This window comes from Acomys minous (genome assembly GCF_964271855.1).
Source record: "Acomys minous genome assembly, chromosome: 16".
NCBI classification, from domain to species: domain Eukaryota; kingdom Metazoa; phylum Chordata; class Mammalia; order Rodentia; family Muridae; genus Acomys; species Acomys minous.
This window is the reverse complement of record NC_140498.1, coordinates 79110551-79129068: the sequence shown is the minus strand read 5'-3', so window position 1 is coordinate 79129068 and position 18518 is coordinate 79110551. Positions and strand designations below refer to the sequence as shown.

The 18518-nt window shown below is 45.2% G+C and overlaps 2 protein-coding genes across 6 annotated transcripts in view; both read left to right on the top strand.

Moving 5' to 3' along the window:
- RABGEF1 (RAB guanine nucleotide exchange factor 1) overlaps nt 1-17079 on the top strand; it is a 44146-nt gene extending 27067 nt beyond the window's left edge. For 4 of the 5 annotated variants that reach the window (XM_084762558.1, XM_084762557.1, XM_084762560.1 and 1 more), the window contains exons 4-9: nt 627-796; nt 8261-8342; nt 9444-9576; nt 11764-11855; nt 14087-14343; nt 15553-17079. In XM_084762558.1, the coding sequence (XP_084618684.1) occupies nt 627-796; nt 8261-8342; nt 9444-9576; nt 11764-11855; nt 14087-14343; nt 15553-15951 (1133 nt within the window). In that variant the 3' untranslated portion in view covers nt 15952-17079. The remainder of the gene's footprint in view (nt 1-626; nt 797-8260; nt 8343-9443; nt 9577-11763; nt 11856-14086; nt 14344-15552) is intronic. The other variant, XM_084762561.1, reaches the window with a different exon arrangement.
- The window catches only part of TMEM248 (transmembrane protein 248), a 128496-nt gene that overhangs the window by 84234 nt on the left and 25744 nt on the right, over nt 1-18518 (top strand). The gene's annotated exons all lie outside the window — the stretch shown is intronic.

Here is an 18518-nt window from a genome sequence, read left to right as displayed (position 1 = left end):
AGGCTCTGGCTGGCCTGTAACTCACGATATAGACTAGGTGGGCCTCAACTTAGAGATAGAGATTAAAGGTTGTAGCCACCATGCCTGATCCTGTGTCTGTAGTTTTAAGAATAGTTATGTCCTACTTCAATTGTTGAGTGTAGTCATTCTCTGTTTCCACTCTGTGGGTCTCCGGGGTTGAGTTCAGGTTGACAGGCTTGTACAACAAGCTTTTCTACCTCCTGATCCATCTGGCCATCCTGTAGTTAGGTTTTTTGAGACAGGGTCTCATGTAGCCCAGGTTGATCTCAAATTCACTAGGCAGCTGAGGATGACCTTGAACTGACCTGGATCCTCCTGCCTCTGCTTCCCGAGCGCTGGGGTTATAGTTGTGCACCACCGTGCCTAGCTTATGAGTTAATGAGGCTGACACCCAGAAACTGGTACATGCCGAGCAAACACTCTACCAGCCGAGGACATTTCCAGTCCTGCTGACTATGTTTTAGAGGGTGTGGTTTTACCTACTTATACTTCCTAATTTGCCTTACTGTATGGAAGCATAATTTCATTAATCTTGTTAGCTACATAGAGTAATTCCATACATCAGACTTCTGGGTTACAAAACTTACTGTGTTTATTTTTCCCAGCAGAAATTCAGGAAGCCAAAGCTCCCAGTCCCTCCATAAACCGGCAAACCAGCATTGAGACGGATCGAGTGACTAAGGAGTTCATAGACTTTCTCAAGACCTTCCACAAGACAGGCCAAGAAATCTATAAGCAGACGAAGATGTTTTTGGAAGCAATGCATTATAAAAGGGTAGGTAGGCTGAGACTCACCGCCTGGAAACAAGAGCTGTGGTTTTAGGGAGGGTTAGAGACAACGGTAATCCTGTCATCTTATACCTGAGAGGAACAAGGTGATATTTACCTAAGACAAGCCTTTTAGCTCAGCTAACACCCGACTCCAGGGCCAGTACTTTTCCACTGTGCTCTGGTCACCTCTGTGGAACCTCTACAGTTACAGGGTGGCAGGCCAGCCTCACTGGTCTCCTTGTAAGAGAGGAGCCTGCCTCTGTAGACCTTTAGCTCAGCTGTTAGGCTGGTAGTATGAATTATATTATGTCTGTTATAACTTGTTTTTCTTTCTGTATTTGGATCCCTCCCCATCTCATCTCCCAGAGAGGGAAACAAGGATCATGTGAAGAAGCAGTGACATTTAGAGTTCAAGCAAGCCGCCATTGGTGTGTGTGTGTGGCAGGGGTGAGATGGGTGGGGGGCAATTACAGGCTTTTTTAATGTGTAAAAAGTAACATTGAGGACTATTTGCTCTTGCACTGGAGTGGTCAAAAGGACAGCTCTACTAAATTTGCATTTATGCTGCAGTATGTACCGAATTCTCCAGTGTTTATATTGTATTTACAGGAACACCAATCAACTTGGGTTTGTTTTTCTTCTTCTAAGAAGCATAATCTACACTTATTCTGTTAACTGACTTTTTAGTAAGTCTGTGAAAATAAAGTGGCAAGCCTGGTGTGGTGGTGCACGCCTTTAATAACAGCACTCTGCAGGGAGAGGCAGGCAATCTCTGTGAGTTTAAGGCCAGTGCGGTCTACATAGTGAGTTGCAGGTCAGCCAGGGTTGCATAGTAAGACACTATTTGAAATAAATAAACAGAAAAAAAAGTAAGCAAAGAGCTGTTATAGATACCACCATGCTGTGAGAGCAGGCATCACTAATTGATTCTGGAGACCCTGGTAAGCCTCAGATTCCTCTTGCTTTAAGAACTACTGTGCAAGTGATTTTTCCATTTTACACTAGCATCAACTGTTTTGTGGTAAGAGACCCAGTCTTGTGATATGTCCTGTGTATCTTTGGTGTCTGGTATCTGTGATGGACCACATACCAGATATAGTAAGATGAATTTCTGAAAATTACATTTATTTATATATTTGTCTGTTTATTATTTATTTGTGTGTTTGTATATGTATTTGTAAATAGGCATGCGTGCTTGGCCAGAGGACAGCTTTTAGGAGTCTGTACTTTCCACCCACCATGTGGGTCCCAGGGATCAAGCTTGGGTGGCCAGGCTTGGCAGCAGGTGCCCTTACCCACTATGCCACCTCGCCAGGTGTCTGAGGGAATCCCTGCAGCCTTTGACTCCAAGACATACAACCTGTTATTTATGCCTGAATTCACATGCTCTAGCTTTATGACATCGATCAGATAAATTTATTAAATACAGCTTAGGGGACAGTTCCTGGAGATTTTGCCATGCATATTGAGTCCTGCACATGTGCTCACAAACCTTTCCCCATGTAAATTTCCTTGGTGTTACTCCAGGCCTACTCAGCATGCCAGCGTAACCATCTGTACAGACAGCCCACTGACCATTGGTGAACTTGATCTGTGCTCCTATTGCATTAACAGATTGTCCCCACAAACTGTTGAGGTCTAGAACAGTGACACACTCTTTTTTTAAAAATATTTTTTATTAATTTATTCATATTACATCTCAATTGTTATCCCATCCCTTGTATCCTCCCATTCCTCCCAACACACTCCTGATTACGTCTGATCCTGCGTTATTCCTGTTCCTGCAGACCTAGTTATGCCAGGGTTGAGCAACATGCTCTGTATGTGGGCCAAGATTAGACAATTATTTTCTAGAGTTAAATGTCTTTCCCAGCTATTTGATCTTTGTTAGGAAACACTTTAGCTGAACTTATACTTTAAAAACTATCCCTATAGACTCAGGAGGCAGAGCCCAGCCTAGTCTACAAAGTGAGTCCAGGACAGCCAAAGCTACACAGAGAAACCCTGTCTCAAAAAAACCAAAAACAGAAAAAGAAAAGAAAAGAAAAAAATTAAGGCGTGTGCTACTACGCCTGGCTAGATTTATTTTTCTTTATGTAGATTTTTGCACAAGCCCAGAAGAAGGCATCAAGTTCCCTGGCACAGGAGTTATAGGCAATTGTGAGCTGTCATGTGGGTACAGGGACAGAACTCCACCTCTCTGCAAGCGCAGCTAGTATTCCTAACTTCAGAGCCACTTTCCCAGCAACTCCCTTTTTTCTTTTTAAATATATTATTTTCTACCAGGTTTTCTTTCATTTGAAGCAGGGTCTTGCCATTTAGTTCACACTGGCCTTAAACTTGTAATCCTCTGAATGCTGAGGTTATAACTATGTCCTCCCACATTTGTCTCTGTGATTAGCGACCTGATTTAATATGTATAATTGAACCTCTTCATAGTCTTTAGAATGATATGTTTCCATTGCAATGAGAAAAGCAGGTACATAATTAACACAACCTCCTTGCATGAATCACTTCTATAGTCTTCAACACTTGGGAGATTTAGGACAGGGTTACCAAGCTTGAAGCCAGCCTGAACTACATAGTGAGTTTGAAGTCAGACTGAGCAGTGAAACTGTCTCAGAAAACCACCAACAAAAAGGTTTTAAAATTAAGGGAACAAAGGAGGCAGCCTATAGCTCAGTGGTATAGAGAGTTCGCCCAGGGCACAAGAGGTCCTAGGTTCAATGCCAGTACTGTGAAAAGAAAGTGGAGAAGGCCAACTGCCAGGTGTGGTACACGCCTTTAAACCCAGCCCTCAGGAGGCAGGCAAGTCTCTAAGATCGAGGCTAGCCAGGGCTACACAGAGAAACCCTGTCTCAGAATAAAAAAATAAAAGAAAGAAAGAAAAAGAGAGGAGGAAAAGGAAAAGGAGAAAAGAAAAATATCACCACCCCAAAAGCCAACTTACCTCCAACCCCAAAAGAAGAAGGAAAGAAAGCAGAGAAGGGGCTGTGTGTGTTTCTCAAAGGATAAAGTTCTGAGTTTAGACTCCTCCACCTGAACAAAGACAAACAGCAAAAAGGAGGACAATGGAGGAGAGTTGCCAAAGAAGCCAGAACTCACAGTGCTTAGTGTCTTTGTTTTTGTTTGTATAAAATTATTTGAACAAAAGAGACTTACTATAAAGAGTTATCTCAAGATGGCTCAGCAGTTAAGAGTAAGCCAGTCCTACTCTTCCTGAGGACCCAAAAGTTCAGTTCACAGCATCCATGTTGGGGAATTCGCAACTGCTGGTAACTCTAGCTCTAGAGGGTCCAGCACCCTCTTCTGGCCCCTGCTAGCTCTACACTCATACACATGCCCCTCGGCATACATATCTGTGCACATAATTTAAAGTAAAATAAAATATAGTGAGGTGTGATGGCGCACCCTTTAATTCCAGTACCTGAGAGGCAGAGACAGGCAGATTCCTGAGGACAGCCTGGTCTACAGAGTGAGTTCTAAAAGCCAGGGCTATAGAGAGAAACCCTCTCTTTAAAAAAAAAAAAAAGCTTCAGTTAGATGGAATACTGGCTGTGGGTTCAGCAGTATGTATAGTCACCTGTTTAGTGCAGTACCTGTAGTATCCCTTTGTCACCTGACAGAGCTTCATGTCTCAAGAATAATCTTATTTTTTTTTCAAATTATTTTTATTTTATTATTTAATGTATATGGCTATTTTGCCTGTATATATGTCTGTATACCTAGTGCCTTCAGGGCCCACTGAGGTCAGAAGAGGTCATTGGTGCCTCCAGAACTGGGGTTAGAGACAGTTGTGAGCTGCCATGGATAGGTATTGGGAATTGAGCCTGGGTCCTCTGGAAAAGCAGCCAGTGCTCTAACCACTAAGCTGTCCCTCTAGCCTGACAAGAGTCATTTTAAAACATGGTGGAAAGCTGGGATTGTGGCACATACCTTTAATCTCTGCACTTAGGAAGGAGAGACAGAAGAATTACATCTCTGTGAGTTGGAGACTAGCCTGATCTACACGAGCTACAAGCCAGCTAGAGCTGCACAGTGAGAATTCGTCTCAAAAAGACAAAAGCAAAGGCGTGGAGGAGATCCAAAGAGACAATAGAAAACCGTGTTCTCTAATTTAATGAGTTCCACAGCTTGGTGAAGAATTGTTTTCTTCAAGTCTGTTTATGTGAAAGCATGTTTAAACCATGCTATTAGACTGGCTGTGTTGATGTAAGCCTGTACCTTAAACACTTGGGAGCCTGAGGTGAGAGGATTACTTGAGCTCACAAATTTGAGACCAGCTTGGAGAAAATAATGAGAGCCTGTCTCGAAACCAAAAATCAAAGTAGGTATGGTGTCGTGTAATTTTAACCTCGGCACTTACAAAGCAGGTGACAGTGAGCTAGAGGCCAGCCTGGGCTATCCTGTGAGGTACAGGACAGCTTGGACTACAGAGTGTAAACTACACTTACATGTCCTTTTTCTGGAAGGGTTAACCCCTATATACTTTACTGTCCTCGGTATACATTGCCTGTAGTCTGTTGTTAGTAAAACTCTGTTTATTTTTATTTATTTATTTTTATTTTTTTTTCTTGTTTGTTTTTTGAGACAGGGTCTCTCTGTATAGCCTTGGCTGTCCTGGACTCACTTTGTAGACCAGGCTGGCTTGAACTCACAGATTTCCACCTGCCTCTGCCTCCCAAGTGCTGGGATTAAAAGCGTGTGCCACCACTGCCCAGCCCAAAGTTTATTTTTAAATCAAACTAATCTTCTGAGCTTCTTGATTCAGGTTTTCTTCTGGTGCTTGCTTTTGTTGCTGCTTTTTGAGGCAGCAGCTTCTGCGGCCTTAGACTTGCTGTACAGCTGGAGATGAGTGTGGACCTGGGATCATCCTCCCTTCACCTCATTGCTCAAGTCAACTTTGAATTTTGTTATTTAGAGGCTTTATTTTATGTGTATGGTGTTGTGGCTGCGTGGAGGTCCGTGTACCACTTGCTTGACTAGTGTTGCCGCGGGTCAGAAGAGGGCGTTGGACCCCCTGGAACTACAGTTATAGACAGTTATGAACAACCATGTGGGTGCTGGGAACTGAACCCAGGCTCCTCAGAAGAACAGCCAGTGCTCTTTACCACTGAGCCATTTCCAGGCCTGTAATTCAGGGTTTAGAACACAGTTCCCATAGGGCTGGAGAGCTGGCCCAGTGGTTAGAGGGCTTACTGGTCTTGTAGAGGGCCCAGATTCGGTTCTCAGCACTCATGGCTTGGCTGCTCACCACTGTTGGTGGACCTGACACCTTTTGTTCTTTTGCTTCTGAGTGTACCAGCCATGCATGTGCAGGCAAAGACAAATACTAAATTCTAAAAAAAACAAAAAACCAATTTCTATATGAGCAGCAACTATGCTGCCTCATTCTCCTTACTAAGAAAGTGGTCACATGTAACATAGGACTTTTGTCTGTTTGTTGTTGTTAGTTTTGTTTGCTTGGACAGCCTTTTTATTAAATCAGCTACTGCCAGGCATGGTGGCGCATGCCTCGAAGCACTTGGAAGGCAGAGGCAAAGGGAGCTCTGAGTTCTAGCCTAGTGTGGTGTACATATGGAGTTCCAGGATAGCCTGGGCTACATAAAGAGACTATCTCAAAGAACAAAACAAGGGGCTGGAGAGATGGCTCAGGGGTTAAGAGCACTGGGGTTCAGGTCCCAGCACCCACATGGCAGCTCACAACTGTCTGTAGCTCTTGTTCTGACACACTCACACAGACGTGCATGCAGGCAAACACCAGTGCACATAAAGTAAAAACAGAATCCAGCTGTTGCTGATGAGTTTGTATTAGTTTACAGCTTGCCTTGTGCTATTGCTTACAGAAGGTGTTTTTCTGTGTTTAGGTGGAGAGATTATAGTTTAACGTGTGGCTGCGTCTTCATTATCTTATGCTTTCCAGAATAAATAGGAAGATAAGGGCCCTCCTGTACTTCAAAAACATTTTACTGAACACTTCACTTTTTCTTTTTCTTTCTTTTTTTTTTTTTTTTTGAGACAGGATTTCTCTGTGTAGCCCTGGCTGTCCTGAACTCACTTGTAGACCAGGCTGGCCTTGACTCATAAAGATTCACCTGCCTCTGCCTCCAAGTACTGGGAATAAAGGCGTGTGCCACCAGGCCTGGCTGGACACTTCACTCTTAATGTATTGATTTGTTTTTGAGTCAAGGTCTTGTGTAGCCTACACTGAGTTTGAACTCCTGATTCTCCTGCCTCTGCCTCCCAGTGCTGAATCACTCATGTACAGCCCTGGTTTACACTGCGCTGGGGACCAGTCCCAGGACTGTTTGTATTATAGTTGAGTCCTCTACCCACTGGGGCACGTGGCCAGCTTCACTATTCTAAACCTGATAGGAGTTTGCCCTATCTGGTCACTGTTAGAAACCAGAAGATGTGTCTGGAACAGACTCCTCACAACAGGCTTTAACTCTTGAGGAAGCTGAGAGGAAGTAGCACAGACATAGTTTTAAAATTAGAAGCAGTGTGGTCTCACATGCAGAAGCTGAAAAAGTCAACGTTGGAGTAGAGTGCAGAACAGTGTCTCCAAAGTGTTGGGCAGCGAGGCAGAAGGGTGAGGAAAGGAGGCCAGGCACTAGGGTGTACTTAGATAGCTTAAACCTCCCAGGTTCTTCTTTTAAATTTAGGTTTTTAAAAAAGTGTGTGTGTGTGTGTGTGTGTGTGTGTGTGTGTGTGTGTGTGTGTGTGCGCGTGCGCGCGCGCGCGCGTAGGTTCCCAAAGAGGTCAGCAGAGGGTATGGGAACACAGGAGCTGTCCCTGCAAGCTGTTGTGAGTCACTTGGTGTGGCTGCTAGAGCTTAATCTTGTCCTCTGGAAGAGCTGCAGGCGTTCTTAGCGTCTGAGCTGTCTCTCCAGCCTCTCTGATGTTCTTAAGCACAGTAGCAAAACTATGGTTGTTGACAGTTAACGGTTTATTTTAAAATTACAAGTGGAGAGGAGCTTGAGTGTTCCTGCTACAGCACAGTGACAGTCTAGGACCACGTGCTAGGTGCCCCACCTTGTATAGACGCACCACTATACCCATGAATTTGTAGTTACTAGAGAGCAAGTGAAGCGTTTGTTTTTCAAGGCAGGATTTCTCTTTGTTTTTTGTTTTTTTAAGGACAGCGTTTCTCTGTGTAGTTCTGGCAGTCCTGGAACTTGCTCTGTAGACCGGTCTACACAGCAAGACCCTGTCATGAAAAATTAACAATGGTAACAGTGATGCTGATGATAATGTAAATGAAATAAATGGAGTGTGTACAGATTATATGTACATGCAGTGAAATGTAATGAGCATGAGGAGTAGGTTTTTTATCTTGTAGAATATGTGTAAATTGTAAATGCTTTTAGAATCCACTCAATGCAAGGGGTGTGTTTTAGAAACTTGTTTAAATTTAGTGTTCTCAAATTTTTCAGCTATTTACCTGTCTCTTGTTTGTTGATTCCAGGATTTAAGCATTGAGGAACAGTCAGAATGTACTCAGGACTTTTACCAGAATGTGGCTGAAAGAATGCAGACTCGTGGGAAAGGTACTGTGTTGTCAGCCAGCTGTTACGGGCAGCTGGTCGTAGCTCATTAGCTGTGCTCACCGCCTGTTATTGGCCTGGCTGGTGCCCATGCCATCTTGCCAAAGTACTGAACTGACATTGGCAGCTGCCCCATACCTAACAACGCCCTTGAATGCCCCTCTATGTCTGACCAGGGAAGTCAGGTAGTATTTTGAGTGATGTAATAACTATATTATGGGTAAAGTGAGGAAGATCAGGAAGGTTTCTATGTGAATTCCCCACCTTGGATCTACCATTTTGGCCAGTCATTGTTTATGATGACATAATCCTAAGAGAATTGGAGGCAGAAAACAATTGAGACCCACTGACTTTGAGCTTTGGGTTTGTAGAGATTCTCCGGGACTGGCCTTCTGTTGACACTATACTGTAGGATGTGTTTTGCGTATGCATGATGTCCATGTGTATGCTTCAGAGAGAACATGGGAGCTTTTTGGGAAACCCCAGAAGAGTGGAGATTTGCACACTTGGCAGCCTTGGGAACGCCAAGTGTTTTGCCAGTGTAGCAATATATAGAGAGAGACCCACAAGGAAGTCTTCCCACTTGGCAGGGCATACACCTGTTAGGTTCCAGTGAAACAGCTTAGCAGATAGCTGGAATTCTGTAAGATGTAGTTTAAAAGTTGTAAACCACCATGCCTGGTATATACAGCCCTAGGGTATATATGTGCACTCAGCAAGCACTCTACTAATTGGGCCACATCCCCAGCCAAATAGATGTGAAGTTCTTTTTGTTTGTTTGTTATGTTTTTTGTTTTTGTTTTTTGAGACAGAGTTTTCCTGTGTAACAGCTCTAGCTATCCTGGAACTCTCTGTAGACCAGGCTAGCCTCGAACTCATGAGATCCACCTGCCTCTGCCTCCCAAGTGCTGGGATTAAAGGCGAGCACCACCATGCCAGGCCTAAATGTGAAGTTTTAATGTGATGTTTGTAGTTTCTTTACTGGGTATGTTTACAGAAAATTTAATAATAATCATAATCATAATATATGCTGTGTGGGACATACTGTAGAAAGCCTTGATCTGAAACCCTCCCCTTGAGCGCCTGCCCGTCTGTGTACTCCAGTGCCTCCAGAGAAAGTGGAGAAGATAATGGATCAGATCGAGAAGTACATCATGACCCGTCTCTATAAATTCGTGTTCTGCCCAGAGACTACTGATGATGAGAAGAAAGATCTCGCCATTCAAAAGAGGATCAGGTGGTTGCCGTGCCCCCCTTACCTTTATCTAGAACGGAATGATAGCGTGTGGGCAGTAGTATGTGTGCGCTTCCGTGGGCGTCTCAGCCAGGCTCACGGTAGCCTGCTTTTCTGTCTGACCACAGTTGACTGGAGATAGGACCCGTGTTGGGTATGTGAGATCATTCTAGATCACGTTTCAAGGCACCCGAGAACTTGATTTCTTATTTCCTTGTGTTGTCAGGCGGGCAACTGTGACTGTCCCTTTCGGGCAATGGATGTCCTCTTTCCTCCTTCCTGCCCTGCTGGGTGCATTCCCCAGGCATCCCAGCAGGCACATGTTTGCTATGCTGAACAGGTGGTGATTGCTGACCCTTTCTTAGGGAATCAGCACAGTGAACTCAGACCCTGAATTCAGTGGCAGTGGGACACTTAGTAACATGTCACCTGTATCAGTTACTTCTTCACTGTTGAGGCAAAATACTTGACAGAAACAACTGAATTATTTTGGGTTGGTGTTTAGGAGGGCATATAGCTCATCATGCTGGGGACTGCAGGGCTGTGGCAGGGACATGTAGCTGGGGCTCCCTGTGACTCCCTGGATCAGGAAACCTCCTCTTCTCTCTTTATCCTTTACAAACTTACTTCATGTGTACATGTATGTGCCTGAGTGTATGTTATGTGCTCCATAAAGATGAAAGGCACAACAATGCAAAGTTTTGGGCATTTGTCAAACGCTCTTTTAAATGATGCTGTGATACAAATAGGAGACTTGACAGTTGATGGGGGCAGAGTTGGAGGAGAGAAGCCACCCCAGGAGGATCAGACTGGCAAGTGCTTGGGATATGTGTAGGTTGTGAGTATTAGAGTAGTTTATTTTAGTTCATTGTTAGAGTAGTAGCAGTTTAGATTCTGCCCAGTGTAGTGCTTGCAGCTTTGAATTGCGTTTCAGTCTCTTTGTGTCAGTTATTGCCATCCTAGGCCGAACAGATACAATTAGCTGTAACAGTTCCATGTGCACACAGGGGCCCATGGAGGTCAGAAGAGGCATTGGGTCCCTTGGATCTGGAGTTATAGATGGTTTTGAGCCTCCATGTGGGTGCTGGGAACTGGACTCAGGTCCTCTACAAGAATAGATTGTAGCCAGGCATGGTGGCAACACGCCTGTAATTCCAGCACACAGGGAGGTAGAGGCAGGCAGATCTTTGTGAGTTCCAGGCCAACCTGGTCTATAGAGCAAGTCCAGGATAGCTAAAGCTACACAAAGAAACCCTGTCTGGGAAAAACAAACAAACAAAAAGATGGTGCTCTTAAGCTCTGACCCATCATCTCTCCAGCCTCTTTCCTTTGTCTTTTGAGACAAGAGTTTCATGTAGTTGTGGTTAGCCTTGATCTCCTTGTCACATGCTGGATCACAGGTGTGCCCACCTTTATTATTGAGTCCCTATCCTGTGAGTGGGGCCACTGGAATTTAGGGTAGATCTTATCTCCCTAGTTAATGTGCTCTAACTGCCTTCAGTGGTGAGGCCAGAGGTGTCCTCTAGGGGATTCTACATCAAAAGATTAGCCATCACCTCACCCAAGTGTGAGAACAGCTCCAAGTCTGACTCATAAGAATAGTCTGGAGGCCCCTGTGTCCTTCCCTGGGGAACCCCAAATGAAGTCTAGTACATGGAGCTGCGGCACCAGAAATGACACAGGGCAGATTCACAACAGAGTCCAAGGCCAGGGCCTGGAACTTAGATGATGTTAGATTGAGTGGTAGGTTGAGAGCGTTAACCATGCTGATAGAAACTCAGAGCAGAGGCCAGCATCAGGCCAGGGTGAGCCAGGGCGTACCTCAGCTTGTGGGAACATACGTCCTCATCCTCAGAGGCTCTCGCGTATCTTCAACATGGAAGGCAGGGTGTAACAGTGCAGGACCAGCTGTGGACTATGAGGACAGCAAATAGCAGATTGTCAGTCTTCACAGCAGAGTCTCCTTTGAGTTAAGAGGTTCTGTCCTCTGTTGTGATAGGTACAGAAGCCGAGTGGCATTGTAGGGCTTTATTTCCTAGTGTCAGCTAAGCTCCTTGCATGGTCAAGAGTCCTGTGCTTGAACTAGGGGCTGCCTAGTAAGGCAGTGGTACCCCTGTTTTCCTTTGATTGAAGGAAGCTCCTGTCTACCTTCTGTTCTTGACCTCTTCCTGACCACCCCTCTCTCTGCAGGGCTCTGCACTGGGTGACACCTCAGATGCTCTGTGTCCCTGTCAATGAGGAAATCCCTGAAGTGTCTGACATGGTGGTGAAAGCGATCACAGGTCAGTGGGGCTGAGAGCTTTACATCTGATGGTCTCCATAGGTTAACATGCTGCTGCAATACGACCCATAGCAAAGCCCTTAACAGCTACCCTCCCTTCCCTCCTCCCTTCCCTCCTCCCTTCCCTCCTCCCTTCCCTCCTCCCTTCTCTCCTCCTTTCTTTTGTTCATTCATTTAAGACAGGATCTCATTATGTAACCCTGTTTAGCTCGGAACTTGCTATGGAAGACCAGGCTGACTTCAAACTCAGAGCTGTCTGCCTCTGCCTCTGCTTGCCTGAGTGCTGGGGGCTACACACTATAGCAAGTAAACTCCTTTTCCCCTTCTTGTTTTGTGATTAAGTTCTCTCTCTCTGTCTCTCCCTCTCCCTCATTTAAATTTTTTTCTTTTTCTTTTCTTTTCTTTTATTAATTTATTCTTATTACATCTCAATGAAAAAAATTTTTTAATTTTTTTTTCTGAGACAGGCCTTCTTTGTGTAGTCCTAGCTGTCCTGGAACTTGCTTTGTAGACCAGTCTGGCCTCAAACTCATAGAGATCTGCCTGCCTCTGCCTCCTGGGTGCTGGGATTAAAAGTGTGCGCCACCACTGCCCCGCTAAGTTTTCTCTTTTTTACCTGAACTACTTTTGACATATTTATAAAATTATATATTTACTTTATGTGCATTGGCGTTTTGCTGGCATTATATCTATGGAGGGTGTCAGATCCTGGAGTTACAGACAGCTCTGAGCTGTCATGTGGGTACTGGGAATTAAACCTGCATCCTTTGGAAGAACATCTAGAGTTCTTAACTGTCGGGCCATTGCTCCAGCCCCTGCTTTTGATATTTAAAAAAAAAAATGACTTATTTATTTTTATTTTTTGTTCTTGTTTGTTTGCTTGTTTGTTTGTTTGTTTGTTTGAGACAGGGTTTCTCTGTGTCACCCTGGCTGTTCCGGTCTCACTTTGTAAACCAGGCTGGCCTTGAACTCACAGTGATCCACCTGCCTCTGCCTCCTGAATGCTAGGATTAAAGGTGTGCACCACCACGCCCAGTTATTTTTATTTTATGTGCATTGGTGTTTTGCCTGCATGTATATCTGTGTGACTGAGGTTACAGACAGTTGTGGGCTGCCATGAAAATGTTGGGAGCTGAGCCATCTCTTCAGACCTATGCTTTTGATATATTTTTAAGTAACATTTCTTTATTTATGTATTCTTTCTATGTATCTATCTATGTATCTATCTATGTATCTATCTATCTATCTATCTATCTATCTATCGGGGCCACATACTAGATGTTGAGTGTGAGGACAAAGGACACTTGTGGGAGTCGGTGCTCTCCTCCCACACTGTGTGCCACAGGGCTCAGACTCAGGCTGTCTGGTGTGGCAAGTACTCTTACATACCAACCCATCTTGCTTGTCATTATTTGATCACTTAGCTCAACTAAGGTCAAATACAGCTAGAAATGACAGTGACTACTATTGGCTTTTATGTCTAAGAAAGGGCTTGTCAGTAGTCACATCCCTAAGAAGCATGTGCACAGCGAAGACTTTCCAGCCTGACTTTAGAGGTATATTAGGAGAGGCGAGTGATGGGCTCAGCTGACTAAGCCTTCTGTTCCCTCCAGTACTGCATTAGTTATCTGGGTGTGGTGGTGCACACCTGCCATCCCAGCCCTTGGGAGGTCAGGGTCATCCTTGCTACATAGGGAATTTGGGGCCAGCCTAGGCTGTAAATAAAAGCCTCAGTTGCAAAAAATAAAAACAAAAAAAGCAAGCAAAAAGAAACAGTGAAACACTTTTTAAAGCCTTGCTACCTCTTCCATTGGGCTCAGGCAACTTGCCCATGGGCTTCTTTCCCATTGTGCCTTCTGCTCTCCACGATCTTGGATAGTCAGGCAGCACCTCTGACGCTTGTTGACCCACATTGGAGATGGATGGTCTACGGCTGGCATGCCTGGTTCATGCTAGTACTCTGTACGTATGAACTTGTCTTTACTGCTTTGAGGATCTGAGTTCCTCCCATACTAAGTTAACTGCTGGAGGAGTGTGTAGTGGGGACACCTCTGAATCCTAAAGGATTAAAAATACTTAGTCCCTCGCTGCCCTCCCCCTGTTTAAGATGGTCTCATGCTATAGCTCTGCTTTAGCATCCTATGCTGGGATGCCAGGTGTGCAGCACCTGCCTGTCCAGTTGCTTCTCGTGTGGTAACTGCCTTGCGGTGGCACTGTCCCTCTTCTACACAGACATCATTGAGATGGACTCAAAGCGGGTACCTCGGGACAAGTTAGCCTGCATCACAAGATGCAGCAAGCACATCTTCAACGCCATCAAGATCACCAAGAATGAGCCAGCCTCCGCCGACGACTTCCTGCCCACCCTCATCTACATCGTCCTGAAGGGCAACCCCCCTCGCCTGCAGTCCAACATCCAGTACATCACTCGCTTCTGCAACCCCAGCCGACTCATGACAGGCGAGGATGGCTACTACTTCACCAATCTGGTAAGATGTGACTCCCGAAGGCAGGGAAGACCTGGGAGGGGACTTACCTGAGGGACGTGACAGGTTAGTTTCGGGTCTGTGACAGCCTAGGGCCCCTGAGGATGCATGCCTCTCAGAGTGGAGGTCTAGGCACAGTCTACCTCGCTGCACTTCTCCAGGAGTCACGGTCATTCAAAGCAGACCATCGGCTCTTTGAGGAGCTGAGGTCTGAGGAGAGCATGCTGCCCGGCTCCTGCCACTTGTTTGCCATCAGCATCACTACAGCCCATGTGATCCGCAGCAAGGAGGGACCAGCTGGTTCCAGTGCTGCTGCCTTCAGCATTGCCACCGACACGAGTGGGGGATATTGGGAAAGGGACGTTCACTAGATGTGGAAGCTGTCAGAGTTTTGAATAAATGTTTCACATGTAGTAAGTAAGTTGAACTAGGGTGAGTTCAAGGCAGGTAACAGACCTATGAATGCTCATAGGTAGGGGCAGCTGGGACTAAAGAGACAGCTGGGAGAGATGACAGAGAAGACAGACTGCAGAGCAGAGGGCAGAGTCCACTGAGAGACAAGGACGAAGTGGAGCTGTGAAACCACTGGACCAAATTCTGAAACAAAGAGAAAATCTAGTTTCCAGAAAACTGGGCATGTTAGTGCATGCCAGCAACGGAGAGGATGAGGCGGGTAGATCAAAAGCTTTGGCTACATAGCGAGTCCCTGGCTTAAAAAGACAGCAAGCCAGGCTTGGTGTCCATGCCTGTAATTTCAGGACTCTGGAAGCAGAGGTACGAGGACCTAGAACATCAGGAACTCAAGATCATTCTTGGCTGCGTGGTTTAGGGCTAGCCTGGGCTACCAGTTGTCTCAAAGACACAAGAAAGGGCTGGGACATAGCTTGTGGCAGAACACTTGTCTAGCATGCACAAGGTTCTGGGCTCAGACCCCAGTACTGGGAATGGGGAAAGACAAGAATCTCCCTGTAACCTGGGCATGGTTGCGCACGCATTTAATCCCAGCAGTCTGGTAGGCAGAGGCAGGAGGATCACTGAGTTTGAGGCTAGGCTGGTCTACAAATTGAGGCTAGGGCAGCCAAGGCTACACAGAGAAACCCTATCATAAATGAATGAATGATGAATACGTAAATTAACTAGCTAATGAAGAAAAAGGGAGTCTACCTGCAGCCTTTCGGCCCTGACTACCACGCTGCTCTCTTTCCTCTGCAGTGCTGTGCTGTGGCTTTCATCGAGAAACTAGATGCTCAGTCTTTGAATTTAAGTCAGGAGGATTTTGACCGATACATGTCTGGCCAGACGTCCCCTCGGAAGCAGGAGTCTGAGAGTTGGTCCCCGGAGGCCTGCTTAGGTGTGCAGCAAATGTATAAGAACTTGGACCTCCTGTCTCAGCTGAACGAACGGCAGGAAAGGATCATAAATGAAGCCAAGAAACTTGAAAAAGACTTAATAGACTGGACGGATGGAATTGCCAAGGAAGTTCAAGACATTGTTGAGAAGTACCCACTTGAGATTAAGCCCCCAAACCCACCATTAGCAGCCATCGACTCTGAAAATGTGGAGAATGACAAGCTCCCGCCCCCTCTGCAGCCTCAGGTGTACGCAGGGTGATGTCCTGCTCAGCGCCATAGTTACGTGGGGCCAATTCAGGGAGCTGCTGCGTTCAGGTCTGGAGTATGAATTAACTGCTTAAAATTTCAAAGTATTTTTAAGGTACAGTTTTAGGGATTGGTTTTTTGTTTTCTTTTTTCTTTTTTCTTTTTTTCTAGCAGGGGAAGTTTAGTAAATAATAATGAACTATTTATTTGAGTTGGTGAAGTAGGTTTGTGTGAATTCCTGTGGATCTTTTATGTCCTCCCTGATTTTCTCGTGGGCTTCCTCTGTGGTTGACACTGTTGCTGGTTTTGAGCAAATCCTGCCTTTTAAAGGATAAAGCAGATGCTACAAAGTCTATGTTGAAATGAATTCTATGTTCCCACACTTCCAGTGTGAAATAATTTTGTAATTGTAAAGATAGAAGATAATGTTAATAAGTAAATATGTAAAATTGTAAATATGTAAAAAAAAACAATAGGGCTGAGGGAGGGAGGGTGTCTGCGTGCATGGTATTTCATGTGCTGATCTTTTTCTTTTTAGGTAAAAATGAAATATATTGAATGTTTGTCTTTAGCACCATTTTCTTTGGTTTGTTCCACTAAAATAATTGGGCTTCACCTTTAACATTATGTTAGCGCTAACTGCCCTAACCCCGAGGTCCTTTCAGGTACTTGTTATGAAGTTGTGACACCAACTTTTAGGTCACATAAGTATTGTTCTGGGATTGGGAAGGTGGCGTAGTCTGTAAAGTCCTTTCCACACTAGCATGAGGACCTGCATTCAGTGTCCAGCACCCATGTCAAAACCTCACCATGGTGACAGGCCATGGCTACAGGCACTGCTGGGTGGCAGAGACAGGCAGGCTCCTGGGGCTGGCTGAGTAGCAAGCTCTGCCTCACCTCACCATTGGCTTCCAGGTCCCAGTGAGAGATTAAACAAACAAGACAAATGGCTCTTGAGAAATGACCCCCAAGGTTGACCTCTGTCCTTCACATGCCCACATATGTGCCTGGGCACCTCTACACACACATAAGCACACAGAGTTGCTAGTTAGTACGGTTGACTTTGAACTGTGCTTGTAGCATCCTTTCTCTTATTCATCCAATAAACTTCCTCACCGGTTGTGGGGGTTGTTGCTTTTTCGATTTGTTTTGGTTTTTTATCCTTGGTTGTTTGAGGCAGTCTGTTGCTATGTAACCCAAGCTGGCCTCAAACTTCTCATCCTTCTACCTCAGCCTGTTGGGATTGATGGGTGTGCACTACCACAGCTCAGACAAATCATTACCAAATTCTGTGATACAAACACCTGGGTGGAATCAATGGGTTATGTAAACCTCTCTTAGAACTTTCAACCTCAGAACTGACACTGGTGGCCTGAGATTTAGTTGTGATGGCAAGACTGCCCTGTCCATTGTGGGACACTGAGTAGCATTTCTGCTTTCTGTATCCAGTAGATGCCAGCAGCGCCCCGCCCCCGCAGTGCTTGTAGGGAAATGGTTGTCATTCGTGTGTAGTGACCCATGCATATAATCCTGGTACTCAGGAGGTGGAGGCGGGAGCATCAGGAGTTCACGTCATCCTTATGCACATAGTGAGTTTGAGGCTAGCTTGGCTTGTAGAGATCCTGCCTCAAAGAAAGAAAGAAGAACAAATAAACTTGTGTCTGGACATTTATCAAATGTCTCCTGCGGGACAGAGCTAGCCTCTGCTAACAATCACTGGTCTCTTGTCAGCAAGGGGGTTATGATCCTACTAGTTAACATGCTATAACCAAAGACTGTTGCGTTGATTATATAGTGTAATGCTACTTGATGCCGCCTCCCTCAGGGAGGCCCTGCAGTGGAGAACCTCCTCTGACCCTGTGCAACTTCTTATAACCAGATTATACCGTGGATGGATGACTCTCCTACATGGGTAGCAGCACCCTTGTGAAATTAGGAGTTCCTCAGGACACAATTCTTGAACAATATCATGACATTCAAGTAGCTGAGAAAGGCTCTCTTCCTTTCTCAACATAATTTCCTAAATGTTTACCAAAAAATATGTAGTATAATAATTTTGGAATAAAACTAGGCCAAGTATATAATTTAAAAATATTTATTTTGTTTTTAATTATACGTATGTCCTTGTGTGTGCAGCGCATGTGTGTACAGGTGCTTGTGGAGGCCAGAAGAGGGCATCAGATCCCCTGGACCTAGAGTTGGAGGCAGTTGGTAGGAGCCACCTGATGTAGCTGCTGAGACTCAAACTCAGGTTCTCTGCAAGAACAGTATGCACTGTTAACTGTTGAGCCATCTCTCCAGCGTGAGATATCAAACTTGAGTGCTTTACTTAGGCTGATATTAAATATACAGAACTTGACACATCAACTGTCACTAAAGACAGTGAACAGCTGAATCAGCTGTCCCCAAGGTTACCCAGAAGGCAGTGAATTACAGTCAGATGCCAGCGAAGGGGCTGAGGAGATGGCTCAGTAGGTGAGATGCTAGCTTGGCAAGCATGAGACCCTCTGATTAATCCACAGGATCTATCTATGCTAACATCCTGCGATGGAGGTGCGTCCTTGTAATCTCAGCTCTGAG